The following is a 21,283-nucleotide window of genomic DNA, read 5'->3' on the forward strand; positions in this document are numbered from 1 at the left end:
AATAGAAAAGGCTTCTAACTTTTATTCTTTTTGACATTAGCAGTATGACATTTCAAATGATTAAGATGCTTTGTTAAAATTAAATCTGATTAAAAACGTAAAATGTATATGACAAAATCACATAAAATGAGTGAAAGAAAAATAAAAAAGTACAGAAATACTATAATAATAATAATAATAATAATAATAATAATAATAATAATAATAATAATAATACACTAAACGGCCACTTTATAAGGTACACCTCACTAGTACCGGGTTAGACTCCCTTTTGCCTTCAGAACTTAATCCTCTATGGCAGGGGTAACCAATCTCGTTCCTGGAGGTTCGGTGCCCTGCAGGGTTCAGCTCCAACTTGCCTCAACTTGTTTCAAGTATACCAAGTAAGACCTTGATTAGGTTGTTTAGGTGTGTTTGATTAGGGTTGGAGCTAAAATCTGCAGGAGCCCGGACCTCCAGGAACAAGTTTGGTGATCTCTGTTCTATGGCATAGATTCAACAATGTGCTGGAAACATTCCTCAGATTTTGGTCCATATTTACAAGATAACATCCCGCAGTTGCTGCAGATTTGTCGGCACACATCCATGATGCCAATCTCCTGTTCTATCACATCCCAAAGGTGCTCTATTGAATTTGGATCTGGTGACTGCAGAGGCCATTTGAGTCTGATATGAAATTTGCATTAACAAGCAGTTGTACAGATGTACCTTATAAAGTGACCGGTGAGTGTATATAAAGGACAGTAAAAATTGATTCTCGCTCTAAATTATTTTTACATTTTAACGTGAGGTTTAATAACAATCTAATTTAAAATATTATATGAAAGATTACCCAAAAATTTTAATTATGGCATTAATTGTCACCTCAAGTTGCTCTAAACCACTAAGACCTTCAATTATTACAGACAGTTTCATAACTTAGGTAAAATAATCAAATCTTAACTTCATTTTGGATTTTCATCCTATCTCACAAAATTTTATCTCCAGCTAGGAAATCTTAAATTGTGTCATCAAATCCACTCTCAGTTTACCAAGCAACCAACAATGTGAGAGCTGCTAATGAGTTAGCCTTAACAAATCATTCAGAATGGAAATACTTTGTAATGCTGCTTGCAGTTCCTTTGCTAACTGTAGTATTATGTTGCGTGGCACTGTGTAATTACTTATAAGTGTTTTGTGTCCAAGAGTCTTTCTACCATTAAGCATTTTCGTTCTTCATTTGGAGTCATCAAAAATGTAATGTCATTGTTCGAAAGTACAATTTTAGGCTTTATTTTAGCTTTCTAATAATTTAGTTATAATAGTATATAATAATAATAATAATAATAATAATAATAATAATAATAATCATAATAATAATGGCAGTTCATTCCGCTGTGGGGACCCCAGATTAATAAAGGGACTAAGCCGACAAGAAAATGAATGAATGAATGAATGAATGAAAATGAATAATAATAAGAATAGTAGGTTTTTAGGATTTTATGTCAAGAAAAGATGCTTTTGTAATACCACATTCCTATCTTTAGGCTGCACTCACACTATGCTATGCAAACCATGTCAAGGCATGTTTCCTGGTTCGTTTGACAAGCATGAGTGGTCTGAATCGGGTTCAGCAATAGTTCAGTTGCCTGGTTGGAAGAGGTGTGCCAGAGCGCAGTTCGGTGGGGCCTTACTTTTTTTTTCTTGCTAATTTTGTTTATTCATTTTGCTTAGGCTAACTCATTAGCGGCCAGTGCAGTGTTGGTTGCTTGGTAAAAGACCTGAGAGTGTTATTGTCTAACTTGACGACACAAGTAAACATTTCCTAAATAAGAAAAAGAAAGGAAAAAAATCCCAAATGAAGTTAAGATTTGCTCCTGAAATATGAGTTTGCAAACAACAACAACAACAACAACTAATTTAATGTATCATATTGGTTAAGAAAAACTCTCTTTTTTAAAGGCTAATATTACCTCTCGCCTAGAGTTAAACAGTTTTACCATATTTGAATCCATTCGTGAGAATGTGTATTGGTCCGCGCCAACTTCATGTCTGGCATACGTGTATTTCTTGTTTGCTTTTGTTTTATTTCCATTGGCGACTCCTAGAGACAATTATGTTAAATTGCACACTACAAAGTATCGCACCAACACATGTAAAAAACATTACTATTAGTTTATAATTCATCAAATGGGTTAATTATATATTTTTTATATATTAATTTAACAGTATATCTGATAATATTTTTTCTTCTGGAGAAAGTTTTATTTGTTTTATTTTGGCTAGAATAAAAGCAGTTTTAAATTTTTTAAGAACCACTTTAGGGACAAAATTATTAGCCCCTTTAAGCTAATTTTTTTCTCGATAGTCTACAGAACAAACCATCATTATACAATAACGTTCCCAATTACCCTAACCTGCCTAGTTAACCTAATTGTTATGTTTTGAAAAATATTCAGTTAAATATTATTTACTGTCATCATGGCAAAGATATAATACATCAATTATTATAAATGAGTTAATAAAAATATTATGTTCAGAAATGTGTTGAAAAAATCTGCTCTCCATTAAACAGAAATTGGGGAAAAAATGAAACAGGGTGGCAAATAATTCAGGGGGCTAATAATTTTGACTTCAACTGTGTATATATATATATATATATATATATATATATATATATATATATATATATATATATATAGACTGCAGTTATCCATTAAAGACGTGGCTGTTAACCCCCCTCAACAACCCACTAACTGACCAAGAGCGCAGATACTATTTGTCTTTTCAAATGTTATAATTTCATGCAGATTATAATTTCTATTTACATCTTAAAATTGCAATTATGAAAAGTCTGGTGCCCCGAGGCCTACAGAACCACAATCTGTCCTTGAATCGAGATCAGGACATTTGTTTAGAAAAACCGGGGGGAAAAAAGAGGCAGGAAAAGAGTGAGGGATCGGCAAAGTGCAAGGGAACATGACGGATCACTCTCTTGCTGATTCCAGCTCAGCACCTTCATCAGATATAGCACCATCACACACACACACATGCACACACACACACACAAATAAGGGCAGTCTGTGTCAGAAAAGCAAACCAAATGGTAACTGTGTGTGTGTGTGTGTGTATGCGTGCGTATGTGTTTTCGGGGCGACAGCAAATCTATTGCTCGCAGGAGTGTGTCGGCAGTTCTGTGGCACTACAGTTCTAATGATGAATGTATGTGCAGTGCTGAACACTGTAGAGGTTACAGAACAGCTCATCATGACCCATCAACAACCGCACATTTCCATTTCATGCATCTCTTTACAAACTTAAACTATGCTACTGTACTTCTTATTGTCAACTTATTTTTTGCTGCATTAACATTTTGATACAATTGCAAGAAAAAGTTTAGAAGTCAAATCACAAAAATACTGAGAATGTTATCAATTAGGCCTAAATCTGGAAGCAAGCTCTGACAGATGTGCCTTTTAGCTCGAGTAAATAAACATGCGGATCCATATACTGTGGGATTATCCCTTCCGCTTATACAGATTTGCATTTGCTGTCAGTTTATCTTTATCTGAAGGATTGCTGCCCTGCTCAGATTCGAACCACTAACTGTTTACTCACCAGCGTTGTTGTTTTTTAACCTAAAACTAAAGCTATTAAAAATTATTTCCCTTCATTGAAACAAAGCTGAAACTGACCAAGAGATGGTAAATAATAAAGAGGATTTATTTTATGTATGTATATGAGCTGCTTTTTTTATTGCCAAAATATGAACAGCTTGACATTTCTTGATTCCCTAGTTACCTACTAAGCCTTAAGACTCATTTATATGTACAGGACTTTGGAAAATCAAAATGATATGACATACTGTATGTATACTTCTAAAAGCTTCTTTATTATGTTGTATAATATTAGTATATTATGACGTATGAAACAAATGATTATACAATGTTTAAGATAATGTTTAGAGCGCTATTAAATATTGTCAATGTGTTGTGCAAAGAAAGGGAGCAATTCAAAATGTAGTTTTTTTTTTGCCAGATCTGTATTGTTTAAACATTTATTCTTAGACATTCATTTCTTTTTAAAATATTTCCCAAATTATGTTTAATAGAGCAATGAAATGTTCACAGTATGTCTAATAATATATTTTCTTCTGGAGAGAATCTTATTTGTGTTATTTTGGCTAGAATAAAAGCAGTTTTAAATTTTCATTAACAATTTTAAGGTCAAAATTATCAGCCCCTATAAGCTGTATGTATATTTTTAATTGTCTACAGAACAAACCATTGTTATAGAATAACTTGCCTGATTACCCTAACCTGCCTAGTTAACATAATTAACCTAGTTAAGCCTTTAAATGTCACTTTAAGCTCTATAGAAGTGTCTTGAAAAATATCTAGTCAAATATTATTTACTGTCGCCATGACAAAGATAAAATAAATCAGTTATTAGAAATCAGTTACTAAAACTATTAGGATCAGAATTGTGAAAAAAATCTCTTCGCTTAACAGAAGTTGGGGAAAAAAATAAACAGGGTGGCTAATAATTCAGGGGGGCTAATAATTCTGACTTTACCTAAATTTGACTCACTCTAGAATTGTGTGTTCATTTCAAACATTTGTCATTCATGTTCCTTAAACTTGAATGAAATACAACAAATGTATAATTTACAGTAAACTCAATCCATTATTAATGTAAATAATGCTAAAGGACACACTTGATTTTGTTAATAATTGTTGTTTGAACCACTAAAAGAGTTGACAATATCAGAGTTGACATTTCCACTATCTTATGCTTTAGTTTAAGATACTAACCTTAAAACACACCAAATGCCATGTCGAAAACAGAATCTTATGTATTTTTCATCATATTATTGTTCTCAGAATGTAAATGAGAAATTTACTGAAATATCACAATTACAAAGATCACATATAGTCTACTATTAGTGTATCCAAAACACTTGATATAATTGTGTAACTATTCAAACTGTCGTTAAACCTTTAGTGCTTCTAGGAGATGATAAATGTACCATCCATTTTATAATCAATATCAATCAAATCTTTTTATGATCAATCGATTAGTCTTCACAGTAGTTTTGTTTTTTATAATGTTATGTTAATGATTAAAAATAGTTTAACAACAACCAATAGCAATTGTCGTTTAGGCTAATGAGTATCTTGACTTAACACAGAAGCACTTCTGTTGTCAAGCGTGCTTTTACTGGTGTGAAAAGTGATGCATAACATTCTGCTCTGTGTCAGTCTCAGGTTAAGACACATTTAAGTTTTTACATTTTTAATTTTAAGATGATCAGGCTGTGATGTCAAGTCTACAATGATAAATCGCCATTGATGCGATCCAAGACCTGTGAAGAAATACCTCATACAAGGTATCCATAAAGCTGGACCAGGCCATATCCTGAGCAGATGCTGTGGGGTCATGGAGAATCAGAGGGCATGAGACAGATTTCTAAAAGACTACAGTGACAGACGAGTCTTTGCATTAATCCCGTGGGCTAGCCTGAACACCCGCCTCTGACCTATACTCACACCTGCAGTTTCTCCACGATGGACGTCCAGCAGTCTCAAGCTTCCTGTGTCTTGACTGCAGCTCTGCACAGGAAGTTCGGCCAAAGGAGAAATTGTTGTGCCCATCTGAGCCTGGTTTCTCTCAAGTTTTTTTTACTTCACTTTTGTTAATTGGTGAAGTTTGTTCCTCACCACTGTCGCCACTGGCTTGCTTGGTTTGGGACTTGTGGAGCTGCGCATAAAAGGATTTTCTCTTTAGTGTTTGGACTTTCAGCAGTAAAAATTAAACCACACTGAACTGAACTAAACTGAACATCAACTCTGAAAAATGGACTGACACTGTTTCAATTTACTAGAACTCCTATGTTAAGCTGCTTTGACACAATCTACATTGTTAAAGTGCTACAGACATAAACATGAATTAATTTAAATTAAATAAAAACGTATAAATATTTTGTGTGCTCCCCATCTTCATGCTGAGGTCACAGATTGTCTTTTTAAAAACATACAATTGTTCATATTATCCATTTTTATCCTATAAATAAAATAAAATAGAATTCTATAATGTTTATTTTACGTTTTTATTTGTGTATAATCACAATCACAAAAAAAAAAAAAACTGTAAAGAAGTCATAAAGGTGTGCTTTAGGAATGATGTGCTTCTTGATGTGGTTATTTCTTTATTTTACTTGGGCAAATACATACTGTGCAGTGCAAATAATATAATCTACATGTATATAACATTTAACAAAATATTTTTCTATCTGCATTTATTTCTTTTGTTTCATTAATGTGTTATTTAAGTGTAAATTATTCATGTAGCCCTACTATTTGTATTATTAATTTTAAACTTATTAATTTTATTAATAATAGTTTTAATAATAATATTATAATAATAGTTTTAATAATAATATTATAATAATAATAAAACTGCTGTGAAATGTACAGTATTACTGGCAATTTTAGTTGTAAATTTTACAGTATAACTGGCAACCAAAACTGACAGTAATGCTGGCAATTTAATGGCAATTCTTTACAGTGCTGAAGTGCTGCAGGTAAAATAATGTATTCAGCTGATTTTATGGTCACACTTTATTTTGATGGTCCATTTGTTGAATTTAAGTTACACTGCATCTACATACCAACTAATACTCATTGTATTATAAGTAGACTGTTAGGTTTTGGTTTGGGTTATGGTTGGGGTTAGTGTAAGTTGGCATGTACTTTGACATGTAAAATTTTTTTTATTGTGAGTTTAATATCTGTTGAACATCCGTATCAACAGATATTAAGCAGACAGTCTACTAACACTCAAATGCACCATCAAAAATAAAGTGTTACAGATTCTATTTACAAAAAACAAAAAATATGGTATGTTTAATGCAAATACAGTTATTGATATAATACTAATTTAAAATCGTTATAACAACATTAAATATTGATTGTTGATGATTAGTTATTAACGTTGAGGAAACTCACACTAACACTATGCATTTTGTAAATTTTTTATATTGTTTTGTTCATATTTGGTCTTTTTTAAGCACAGACATTGTGTTTTAGTGTTTTCTGCTGACACTTAGGCAAGAAAATGAGCACACACAAATCTGCTTTGTGTGCTGTTAAATGCACATTTTCTGTTTATCTGTTCTCTTCATAAATAAATCACTGCATAATCTAATTTAATCACATTAAAATTCAAATTGTTTTATTTATTTTAAAACATTTATCCAAAGTAATTTTTTTTTTTTGGCCAGCGAACTGTTTCAATAAGTAATGACTATTGTTTAACACTACACTTTTCTGAACTCTCCAAACAGCCCAATAAAACTATGCACCTTTGTGCTGGGAAAGGAATCCTTTTTTTAGGCTGAACTACACAAAGTCCCTCAACCAATCAGCCAGTGATTGCTGTTGCCACAGTAGTTTTGCTTGTGCTAATCTGTTTTATAAATCAGACTAACCATCCGTGAAAGACTTGTGCAGAAACCAATGAAGTACCAACTTCTACTTTAAGCTTAAGCTTTATTGAAATTTAGCAGCAAACTAAGAGGTTATGCTGATCTCCTGTTTATCAGTGACCTCATTAGTCAAGGCGACTCAGGCTGAAGACAACATCTACATGATAAATCAAAATGATGACATTTTTGGTATTATAAATTATACGTTTTGATAAAAACCATGAAACTTAAAAAACCCACCAGCATTTCTTCTGCTCTGCTGCATAAGTGTCATAAAGGATGAATTATCCTAAAGTGGGGCACCTAGAGTCTAGTATTTGTAGGTTCTACATGAATGTGAGTGAAACTATGGGTTTACAAATCCTGTAGTGTCATGTCCTCAAATCCTCTCAAATTTCCTTTGTCCCATTTTAGCAAATATGGTTTTGATTAGCTTAATTTGACAGTACATCAGTGAGTCAATGATATGTGGTGGGCTATGAGTTAAAACTTTAGGACGTTTTGGACTCTATTTTAATGATCTAGGTGCAAAGAAAGTGCATGGGGCAATAGCATTAAGGGCGTGTATGAATCTACTTTTGCTATTTTAAGAACAGAAAAATATGCTCTGCACCTGGTGCATGGTCTAACAGGGTTGAGCTTAATCTCCTAATGAGTTATAGGTGTGTTTTCGGAATAAACCAATCAGAGTTTCCTCTCCCATTCCCTTTAAGAGTCAGTTGCATTGTGCCATGGCACATTTGGTATTTACATGGTGGACAAGTGGAAAAACTGAACACTTTACTAGTGAGAAAACAGTTGAAGAGATCATCTGCAGCGTGAGGATAAAAACGAGCCTCCTCTATTCGACCTTTACTTTCTCTTTCTCTCTTTTGTGAATAAGAATATATATATATATATATATATATATATATATATATATATATATATATATATATATATATATATATATATATATATATATATATATTTTTTTTTTTTTTTAATTTTTTTATTTATTTATTTATTTTTTTTAATAGGTGCGTTTAAAAAATATAAATCGGATTTAAACATCTACATTTTGCAGTTTGTCATAAACAGATTAATGAATTTTTTACGTCACCTCATACTTCCGTTTAATCAAATCTTCAAATGCTACAATATAATATAATATAATATAATATAATGTAGTATAATATAATATAAAGAAATATATTATAATGAATATAATATAATGAAATATAATATAGTTTAATATAATATAATATAATATAATATAATATAATATAATATAATATAATATAATATAATATAAAATAATATAGGGTGAAGCAGTGGCGCAGTAGGTAGTGCTGTTGCCTCACAAGAAGGTCGCTGGGTTGCTGGTTTGATCTGGTTTTGCTCGGCTCATTTGGCGTTGCTGTGTGGAGTTTGCATGTTCTCCCTGCATTCGCGTGGGTTTCCTCCGGGTGCTCCGTTTTCCTCCACAGTCCAAAGACATGCGGTACAGGTGAATTGGGTAGGCTAAATTGTCCGTAGTGTATGAGTGTATGTGATTGAGTGTTTGTGGATGTTTCCCAGAGATGGGTTGCGGCTGGAAATGCATCTGCTGCGTAAAAAACGTGCTGGATAACCAGACCCCAGATTAATAAAGGGATTAAGCTGACAAGAAAATGAATGAATGAATAATTTAATATAATAATATATGGTAGGTGATAGGCTGCCCCTGGAAGGGCATCTGCTGGATAAGTTGACAGTTCATTCCACTGTGTCAACCTCAGATTAATAAAGGGTCTAAGTCGAAAAGAAAATGAATGAATGAATGAATGAATACTGCTTTCTACCGTAATGACCAATTAAATGATCTCTAGTATCTTACATGCCTCACCCCCTTGCCTAAGACGCTTCTCATTTGGTTTCCATTTGATCTCAACCACTCTCATTGACAGAGCTGTGAAAAAACAACGCTATTGGCTGTTTTTGTAAAAGAGGAGGAGCTATTCTATGTTCTACCCTCTCTTATTTTTTTTGAGATTACGTCAAACAAAGAATAAAAATACACATTTAAAGCATTAACAGGACATTCAAAGGTGCACTATATGCAATATTATTGTTAATATTATTATTAATAATATTATATTAGGCATTAAGGGGTATGTCTATTATGATAGTGTAATGTTATGTGTATTAATAATAAATAAAAAATAAATAAATAAATAAATAAATAAATAAATAAATAAATAAATAAATAAATAAATAAATAAATAAATAAATAATAATAATAATAATAATAATTATTATTATTATTATTATTACAACAACAACAACAACAACAAAAACAACAACAACAACAATAATAATAATAATAATAATAATAATAATACATTTTATTTATAAAGCACTTTTCTAAGACCCAAAGCGCTTACAAGAAAGTAAAAAAACAACAAAGCACAGTAAAACAACAAAAAATACAGTAAAAAACACAGTAAGAATAAAAGTAATATCACAAATTAAAAACAGTCCTAAAAACTAAGTTTTAAGTAGCTTCTTATAACAGTCCAAAGAACCAGCATTCCTAATGTTTGTGGGAAGAGCATTCCAAAGTTTGGGTGCATGGAAAGAAAATGGTCTCTTTACACCACCTACAGTGTACAGCATCCACTTGGATGATGCGACTGCAGCTACAGGACAACGACACCAGTGCGCTCACCACACACCAGCTATAGGTGGAGAGAAAAGTGATAGAGCCAATTTGGCTGAATGGGGATAACTAGGAGGCCATGATCTGGAAGGGGTGATGGAGGGGATTTGGCCGGGGTTATACTTCTACTCTTTACGAGAAGTGCCAAGGGATTTTGAATGATCACAGAGAGTAAGGACCTCGGTTTAACGTCCCATCCGAAAGACAGTGTTCAGACGACAGGTTGAGTGCCCCCTGCTGGCCTCACTAATCAGGGGTGGACTGGCCATCTGGCAGACCGGGCACTTTCCCGGTGGGCCGACGTACTTTTTGGGCCAGGCTGATCATCATCTTATGATCTGATCGGCCCATAAAAGGCTTAGCAGCCTGTTGTTTTTTTTCTGCCTTATTAATTGACGCTGCTGTGATCTGTGACTCTCTGAAAGTAGATGCTTTTTTTCCCGGACAGACAGACCGGGCCGGCCCATGTGACACTCTGCAGCCCATTGGCTCTTTTCGGTATTGACATTGGGCTGGCCCAATCACAAACTCCTATTTTGGACTCCGTGTGAGCGTGCATCGTCTGTGTGTATTTGTCAAATAATCGAGAGTCAGGGAGAAGAAAAGCAAGGGAGGCGCAGAGAAATTGCGTTTTCGGCGTTTCATTTAGCGGTTCTGAAAAGTTCTCCGTTCATTTTAGTACACGGCTAAAAACGCAAATCACGTGACCACACACACACTCTCTGCCTAGAGTTGCAGCCAGTAGTTCAGCGGGTGAGCATAAACCACAGGTGAGAGTATAGTGCACGTCAGACAGACAGTTCATCTGCTGGATCTGATCTCACTATAGTTGTTAAACGTGATATTGAATTCATCTTGTTGTCTCTATCTAACTATTCTTATGTCTTTTGAATCACTTGTTCTCAGTTAACTGTTTTGGCTGAGTGCAAAGATAAGCTAATATATTAATTTATGTAACATACACTGATTCTGCATATTGATTGCTTACCTTTATTGTTTAAATTTAATGTATGTTATACTGTTATAATGGACATTATTGGTTATTAAAACTCATATTCTGCAAAAGAGACAGGGTAAAGATCATTCTTTTCAATGAAAATGAAAGGAGACAGTTATATTTAAGCCCTGTTTTGTTATAAATTTGCAGAGTGAAGATGATGCTCATATAAATATGCAGCTACACGAGGCTGTTTGGTGTCTGTTAATCATAATATCAAATTGAAACAAATTTTACTTATATTATGTTTTCATTGTTTAGATAGTGAAACAGCAAGCAGGATGAGGTGAAAGAGGTTAAAATGTAACACTGTTCCCTTTGAAGATTTACACATGCATGAGCTGGCAGTTTTTGTTATGTTTATTATTGAATATAGGCTGAATAGTGAACAGTGTATTGAATAAGCTAAATTGGCTGTAGTGTATGAGTGTGTGTGAATGAGTGTGTATGGGTGATTTCCAATATTGGGTTGTGGCTGGAAAGGCATCTGCTGCATAAAACATGCTGGAATAGTTGGCAGTTCATTCCACTGCGGCAACCCCCGATAAATAAGGGACTTATGCGAAGAAAAATGAATGAATAGTGTATTTTTTAGAACTCAACAAATATCTTTATGGACAGTATACAGAAATTAAATTGAGATTAAAGTTTGTATTTATTTATTTATTTCATATATATGGCTTTTGTGTTTTATAGAATATGAGTTGATAAAAATATTGGACGCGCATAGATAGATAGCATTTTGATTGAATTTAGTGGGCCGCTCTGGCCCAAAATGCCAGGGCCGATTTTTTGCCCCAGTCCAGCCCTGTCACTAATACCACTTTAAACAGCAACCTAGTTTTTACTACATGGTTTCCCATCCAGGTACTGACCAGGCTCAGTCCTGATAGTGGTGATATTAAAAGTAACAAGTTCTAGTGGAATGAGGGTGTTTGTTTTGATTTGTTGTGTTCGGATTCATTAAATCTGTACAAAAGTTTGTTAAAGCTGTGGGATGTTGACTATTTTTCAAAGTATCAAGATTTCATATACTTCCATTAAATCTGTAGGCTGTATATGTTGTTTTATCTGTTTGTTGTTGTGTTAGTTGTTCTGTAAAATGAAGTAGAGAACAGTCATGAAATTTGACTGTTTTTACACCATCAACATTACAAAATACAAGCCTATGAGAATAGTTGATTAATGTCTTTATAAGAAATGCATACACATTATTATATTATATTATATTATATTATATTACATTATATTATATTATATTATATTATATTATATTATATTATATTATATTATATTATATTAATGGTGCTCAATTATCCACATTTTTAACTGTCCTACATGAACCAAAGCATCATGATCCCGAGACCCTGAGTGAGGTGAGCCATGAACAACACAAACTCTAAACAGATGGCCTTGTTTAGGGCAACTGCGGACAGGAAAGAGGACTCCATGGATTCAGGGTCCTAAAGTCTATAGTTTTCAGTCCACCAGATCCAGGCCGAGGTGTTGATAGACTGGTGTTGAGTGAGAAGTTGTGCTCAACACTGTCTGCCTGAACGATTTATAAAGCGCGTGTGACACGAGCGCAAGGTGAGACGAGGGAAAGCGAGCATGAAGCTGTACATTTCAAGTGTGTGAGTGTTGATAATGATGTGACACACAGACTGAATAATGAGCTCGGCTCAGGTGGACACACACCTTTGTCTGGACACCCACCCTTAGGCTGAAGCGAACACTAATCACACACTCGCTCGCTTAGACACATGCACAAACCTGCGGCCAAAGCAAAAAATCAATCCTGTTTTTAGCAGCTTAACGCTGCCATATTCGCAAATAGTATAAAAACCTGACAAACACTCATATACATTTAGCTCACGAATTAAGAAAACAATTGCTTGTACCAAAGCTAATTATGCTAATCATGCTAAATGCTAATTATGCTAATCATGCTAAATTATGCTAATCATGCTAAAAGACTAAGGGTGCTTTCACACTTGGTTCATTTGCCTGGACCGTACCCAGGTTCGATTGTTTCCCCCTGCCACCTCCTCGGTTGGTTTGTGTTCACACTGTCTTTTTTCCTTCTGAACCCTGGTATGCTTACGTCATCGAGCTGCTGTTTTGTTTATGGCCGTTCCTAGGTGACGGTCACGAAAGCAAGAACCGAAAGGGAAAGACGTTCTCACATCGCGGTCATTCCGCTTTTACTGAAGCTTTTGGTTTTGGACATACAGAAAGCGACTTGCGTCCATCTGCTGCAAAAATGTTATAAACATTCAGAACATCACACAGTGTCTGCAGGAGCTGTTTTTGGAGGAGACAAGCAGACATCACTGTGTATCACTGTGTTTGCTCTGGCTCAGTCCCGCACGTGTCACCAAGGTATGAAACGTGACACACACACAAACACGAACGAACGTTATGAAAACGATAGTTTGTTGTACAGATGGCGGTTCACTTCCATGATTTGGTACAATTGCATTCACATCAGAAGTGAACTGTACCAGAGTTCGCATGAACCGTACCCCAGACCACCTCTTTCAGGCGGACTCGGACAAAGCTTTTGAGCATTAAAACAATAAAAGTGTTAAAAATTTACCATTTTGTACATTACAATATTTTATTTTTATATTTTTTCCGAGTAAAAAAATTTAATTATACATTTTTTTTTTACATTTTTCGGGGTTTTCACCTTTATTCATAAGACAGTGAAAGGATCGGCAAAGGACCTCGAGCCAGGAATCGAACTTGGATCGCCCCGAGCACCTTGGTGCTACAGTATGTGTCGACTCACTAACCACTAGGCTAGTGGCTCCAACAACCACATTTTTAAAAATATGATTCACAAATGATAGTTTATTAAGATTTAGGGCCCTATCATACACCCGGCGCAATGTGGCGCAAGGCGCGACTCAATTGTTGTTTGTGAGTTTTATCGTGGTGCAAGAGTCGTTTTGACGTTTTGCGCCACACTGTTTAAATAGAAGATGCATTTGCGCTCATATGTGCGCCCATAGGCATTCTGGTCTAAAAAGGAAGGCGTTCTGAGGCGCATTGCTGGTGCTTTGCTATTTTGAGAAACTATAATAGATTTTTCAATAGACCAGAACAAAGCCGGTCTATTGTCCAGCGCAGAGCGCGTTAGATGTGCACTTCGCTTACACACTGCTTAATACAAACAAGATGTAGAGCAATACGCAAATATCTTTACATTTGAAAAAAATGAAAACATTAAGGATATATATAGGATATAATAAGGATATATATAGGATATAAATATAAAGGATTAAAATATTACAAAACATATTATTTTCTAGCCTATATAAATTTAAAGACCGTACTTTCATGCCTTCTTCATCTCGGTGGCTTTGTCAGTTTATTCGTGACAATTTGCTTTTGTATAATGTTATTATTGTTAGCAGTATTATTTATTATATCCATATTTATATTTGTTTTAATTAAAACAAGCTTAGATTTGCCCACCAGTCAGGTTTCAGACCATATGGGGCACAGCATGTGAATTAGGATATAACTTTTTCAACACACTTCGTTATTATTGTTCATTTATTCGTTTGCTGGAAATTAGAAGTAAATTTAGAAATATTTTTGAAACAAATCTTAACAAACAAAATTAATTATTTATAGGCTAATTGATGTCTGTGCGTACAAGGTTTCCTAATCCACGAAAGCAAAAGTGAGAGTAGATAATGATAAAGCCTTATCTCTCATTCTCGCGCTGCAGATGCTCTGTTTAACTGTTTTCTTGCTAGTGAAACACTTACAATTTAAGTCGTCATATAAATAGCACATTTTCCACTTACAAAGTCATCATTTAAATAGAAAATGCACCATGGTGCAACGCAACTGGCTCTTAAAGGGAATGGGAGATGAGACTCTGATTGGTTTATTCTCAAAACACAACTATAACTCATTAAGAAAATTAGCTCAGCCCTTTTAGACCATGCACCACGTCGCAAAGTGGATTTTTTTCGTCTTTGGGAAAAGTGGATTCTGACACACCCTAAATGCGCTTGCGCCCTGGGCTTTGTACTTTGCACATGGATCGTCAAAATACAGCCCTTAGAGCAAAAGAAATTTGATGACATATTAGGTGACTCTATTTAAGGATTCGAGCGAATCCCCAAATAAAATGTAATTGTCATTAAAAGTATATATGGCGACGCAGTGGCGCAGTAGGTAGCACAGCAAGAAGGTCGCTGGGTCGCTGGTTCGTTCCTCGGCTCAGTTGGCATTTCTGTGTGGGGTTTGCATGTTCTCCCTGCGTTCGCGTGGGTTTCCTTCGGGTGCTCTGGTTTCCTCACAGTCCAAAGACATGCGGTACAGGTGAATTGAGTAAGCTAAGTTGTCCGTAGTGTATGAGTGTGTGCGTGAATGTGTGTGTGGATGTTTCCCAGAAATAGGTTGCGGCTGGAAGGGCATCCGCTGCGTAAAAATGTGCTGGATAGGTTGGCGGTTCATTCCACTGTGGCGACCCCGAATTAATAAAGGAACTAAGACGACAAGAAAAGGACTGAATGAATAAAAGTATATATTGTGCAACAATCCTTCAAACCATTTTACCCATTTGATGCGTGAAATGTATGATCACATGATTCTTTTATTTTTTTATTCTTCCATTTTTTTACGTAAACATTAATTTTAAACAAAAAACACTTAACTTACATTTAATATGCATTTAAAATATATGTAACTCACTCACGTGAAATTAATTTGATTCATAAATCAAGTATATAAAGTACAAGTGAATAGATTACTTTGTGATAGTTATTTATATGTATGTCTCAAAACTTATGAATAGACAAATAGACAGAGAGATTAACAATCACTATTCATTTTTAAGGTTGGCTTTTATCCAAGACCTTTCCTTGAACTTACTGTATCATTGTCATGACTAGTTATGACTGGCTTATAGTTATAATGGAGTTAAATCATATTTAAACTGTAGACGCTTCAACATGCAACTTTGTTTTTTGTTCTGTTTCTGTTGTGTTTTGTAACTGTTTCTATTTTCTATAATGCCGTGGCAGAACAACAGCATCAACTACTATGAAAAGGATCACCTCAGGTGCTGATAATGTGCTTTCTTCAGTGTTAATCGCACTAATGATCATGTTTACATTGACACCAATAATCCACTTTTAATACAATTACAACAATTGTTTGATTAAGAGTCTACCAGGTAAACAGCAATTTTTACCTTTATTCTATCCAATTAAGGTCAAAATCGACTTAAACAGAAATGGAATCATGATGTAAGGTATTCCAATTTTAGTGGCATTATTGAAGTGCAGTACAGAGATGTAAACACCGCAATCAAACTATTAGCGTGGTATAGGATTTTCAATGTGTTTTGTGACAGGATAGTCTATACACACATGACTGTTTGACACTATTGTCTTTTTTCCCATATGGCTTGCAGTATTAAATTCCATTAAAATTACACTTTTCCAGCAGTTCATACTCGCATCCAATATCTCGTTTTTCGAGGGGGCATGAACAAAATGTTCCTTAATAAAAGTAAAAAGAGCCAAACTGCAATTAAAGTCGACAAATTAAAAATGAAACACCCGAAATTACATGAAACTCTAGTGGAAATATGGATAGTGTGGTGACGCAATGACATTAATCAAATTATGTGCTTTAACATGTAAAACAGGATCATGAAAAAACATTCAAAAAGCAACTCATGTAGACACCTTAATCAGATTATTATCTTATTCAGATTAAGGCAAATAATTCAATTCCTGATCTCCATATAAATGTAGTGAGTTTGAAGACCATTTTACTTAACACTTTTTGCTATACTGAAAGCTGCAGCAGATAGTTTACCTCGGATTTTAAATAAAATAACTAGCAAACAGTTTGAAAATAAAAGTCAGAACTGTGATTCGGTGCAAACCAACAGCATCCATCAATCAGTTGCCTACAGTGTGTACTTTTAACAATGTTAAAGAGGTTAAACATGTATTGATTACAAAACTTACCATTTGGTTGTGATTGTGATCATATTATTTAAATGTTTCTGCCATGTCACATCACGTTTGGTGCAGACAGACACATTGCTTGTCGATGGAATCTTGTTGCATCATGTATAGCTAGGACAGGGTGTTACACAGTACTGATTAAACCTTCATGGGTCAACAATTCAGATCAAGAGAGGCCAGAAGCTTTCAAGGATCCAACCAACAGTTTATCAACGCAACAAAACCATTGAATGTCAACTTGAGGAACGAGGAGAAGTAAAACTGGGAAATATTTGCAGAGCTATTTTTAAATCCCAATTGTCACACTCCCAAAGACCTACAGGTAAAAAAACCCCAGCAAGACCGAGAAGAAAGAAAAAAAAAGAAGAAAAAAACAAAACACAGTCTTTGGTAAACACAAGAAAGAACATCAGGGCAAAAAAAGCACACATTGCTCTCAAGAAAGCAGTTCAAAAAAACGAACAGCAATAATAGCAATATCCAAGATAAAAGATGACAAAATGTGCTGATCCATGTGTGTGTATCTGCGCTTTTCTGACTTTTCTCCCCACTGAAGCATTTTATTTCTCAGATTTATTGGTTGGTCTTTAATACGGCATCCAGACAACTATTCACACTGACAAAACCCAGTGAAAACACCTCTTTGTCTTTGTGAGAGTTGGAGATAAGTTTAAAGCCTAATAATCGCTCAGGGTTTTGAAAAACATCATAAAGCAACTGCAGTAAAATTGTGCTTCAGACAGCGCTATCGGGGTATTACATTTCAAAACCACTGTTCTTCTCTCATTTAATCAAGATACAGGGCTTCTTTTTTCCTTTCAGAAGTTGCGTGTCTCTCTCCAAAGTCAAACGAGAAAGTTTCACACAAAAACACAAACACACACATATATATATGTATGCACATGTGGCTCTCATCACTACCAAAGAAAGGCTGTTTAATTCTCCAAAAAAAGACTTTCTTTAAAAAAAGACAAGAAAAAAGGAAAAACATGCAACAAAAATACCTTCATCTCGGGGCCGGTTGAGTGTCGATTCATCGTGTTTTTTTGTGAGCGGACCTAGGGTTAAGACAAAAAGGAGGGAAAAAGAGAAAAGAGAAAATTCAAAAAAAGAAGATTACTGTGGCAAGAGAAAAATCAAAAAGAAAACAAGAAAGAGCAAAAACCAAGAAATCAGCAAGAGGTTATTGTTCTCATTCTTTTCAAGAGGTGACAAAAAGAGCAAAGCAAAGGCAAACAACAAAAAGCATCATAAACACAGAATAACAAGAAAGACACAATCGGCTACAAGATCAAAGATGTTTGATGTTAGCTCTGTGAATATTCTCGCCATTGTTCTCGCAGGCCTTTTCTTTAACGCCTGCTTTACTCGCTACAGTTATGACCGCTTGTTCAGCTTCCGGGGATGAAGGAAAAATTAATGTGGAAGAATAGGGAATTAACCTCTGAGGTATGAAAAACAAGAATTCCCATTCCCACCCCAGTCCTCTGTCGCTCCTCTAGCTGCGGTCAAGCTACCATCCGCCTCGCTTTGAAAATGTGAGAGGTGCTAGAAAAGAGGACCTGAGGCAAGGAGGGCAGAACACACCAGGCACGTGTTCTCTCTTACACACACACACACACACACACACACACACACACACACACATACACACACACACACACACACACACACACACACACACACACACACACACACACACACACACACACACACACACACACACACACACACACACACACACACACACACACACACAGCCTCTGGGGAAACAGAAGCAGAGGGTGCCGCACTCACAAATACAGTACACACACTGTGTTGACACTGTTGTCTTTTTGTGTAAACTGAAGCCTTTCTATACATACACAGCACAAAAACAAAACTTCAATACCCACAAGCTTTTAGAAATAATGCCTTGAATCATTTTTCATTTAATGTTCTGAAACACTTGCAAACAAAAATACACTATTAAAAACTAATCTTTGAAAGTATCTGGAAATCATCATCTAACTTGACACAATCAATGTATATTATATTATATTATATTATATTATATTATATTATATTATATTATATTATATTATATTATAGTAAAAAGTTTAATTTAAACAAAACTACAATAAGAATAAGAAATGAAGACAAATCTAGGAAATCCATTAAATCCAGATTTTTTTGTAGTTGTTCCATATATACAAAACAGTCAGGTACAACTAGACATTAAAGACTAGAAAGGCTTCTAACCTCAAGGAACATTTTTTTTTTTTTTAATAGCAGAGAATGCATTATAAAGTTATTTTTAGACCCTTTTTAGGCTCCCTTCTTTGCTCCCTTCTTTGTGAGCTGACCTGAAAAACATCTGCCGAAGAGAGAAACACAGTAAAATAGAGATACATATAGAAAAATAATGAAGAGGTCTCTCTACTGGATATGGCTGTCCTTTCCAGACATAAAAAAAAGTGGGGGGGGGGGGGGGGGGGGGGGGGAGGGGGTGGGGGGGGGGGGGGGGGTTGAGAGAAAGAGGAAAGAGTGCAGGAATGTGTGAAAAAGACAGGTCAGACCACTCTCGCTCTGGTAGAGATAGAGTAAAACCAGGGACAATGTGTGTATTGGATGACCAAAGGGAAATATGTTGTCAATCAAGCACACAGGAGACAGTCCTGCCATCTGCCAGTGAGTTTACAGACGCATATGTGAGTCCACTATACTGATGCCACTTTACTTGACAAAATCTGCTGCACATGCTTTAAAAAAATTAGACTATAGGTAGAAATGCAATTGAAAGGTTATGGATGCAAATTTAATGAAATGTGTCTAATCATTAAAAATAAAAGATTTTTAAAGGATTTTTCTAAAATCTTATATAATGATATAAGCCATATTATATCCTGATAACTAAATATATCATCAAAGTTTGTCAGTCCATTAATAGTTTATATTATGCACTGTAAAAAATCTGTTAATTATCAGTTTTCCATGTATTTACAGTTGTGAATTGCATTATGGGATCTAGATTTCTGCTTTGTCAACTTTTGATGTTGAAAATACAACTCTACAGTTTAACAAAGTGACTTTTATTGACATTTTAGTGGATTGAAATAATATAATGTAAGAGGAATAAGTCTGTAAAGTAACAGAAAATGTACTGGCAGTTTATTACAAGGTTTTTTTACTAGAATATACAAACCAACCCAGACAATATCTTACTTTAAATGATTAAAAAGGTTAATAAAATTCAATTTTTTTAACATCTGTTCGTTTAAAAATATTAAATAAATATGAAACAATATATAAAACAATTTTCAAAACAAAAACATAAATAAAGTGCTAAATGTAAACACTTTCAAGACTGCAACTTTCTCACAATGCTGTTATTCATGTTTCTGTCTGCATCCCTGTAATGCTCTGTAATATTGTGCTCATATAAATTATGATACAGTAAAAAAAAATACAGTAAACTAAATATTTTGTGACACCACAGTATAAATGATAAGCGCATAATATGAAATAATACTTTTTCTTTTGTCACCTAATTAGCTTCTGCGTCATTAACTAAATGGCGCAGGAGTTTGGATTGCAAATAAATTAAATTACAAATAGTCAAACTACTGTAATTGAGTACTTTTTCCCAGGATTTGTACTAACTAGTTTTTTAAAAATGCGTATTTTACTTTCCCTTGGGTACATTTATAGTGCAGTATTGGTACTTTTACTACTTTCCTTCAACCTGCAGTCACTACTTTATTTTCTTTCTTGTCTATGGGGATTAGAAAAACCAATCATGTATGTCCTGTCCAATCAAATCACACATTGAAGTAAAGAGGTAAATCTCATCACAACAAACTACCTTAAGACATGGGGGATTTATAATTGCAGCTAACTGTGCATTTAAAGTGTCCAAAAAGATGTCCAAAATCTTTACATGCATAGACTTAGAGACTTCTTAGATGCATGTCACAGATGAAAAAATGACAGATGTTTATTGTTTGAAGACCGAAATGGCCTTAAACACCCAGCAGGCACAAGACTTCAACATGTTGTCAGATTTCAAAGTTGTACCCCAACGTTGAAAATCCGGTTAATGTCAGAACTCAACATCAGGCTGACGTCAAACTAATATCAACCAAATATCAATGTCT

General features: G+C 34.6%; 1 protein-coding gene across 4 annotated transcripts in view; it reads right to left on the reverse strand.

Moving 5' to 3' along the window:
• Positions 1 to 21,283, reverse strand: part of nlgn2a (neuroligin 2a) — a 301,536-nt gene that overhangs the window by 126,093 nt on the left and 154,160 nt on the right. For 2 of the 4 annotated variants that reach the window (XM_009303065.5, XM_073906619.1), the window contains exon 3: positions 18,152 to 18,205. In XM_009303065.5, the coding sequence (XP_009301340.1) occupies positions 18,152 to 18,205 (54 nt within the window). 4 annotated transcript variants of the gene reach the window in all.

Source organism: Danio rerio, chromosome 7 (assembly GCF_049306965.1).
Source record: "Danio rerio strain Tuebingen ecotype United States chromosome 7, GRCz12tu, whole genome shotgun sequence".
In the NCBI taxonomy this organism is placed as follows: Eukaryota; Metazoa; Chordata; class Actinopteri; order Cypriniformes; family Danionidae; genus Danio; species Danio rerio.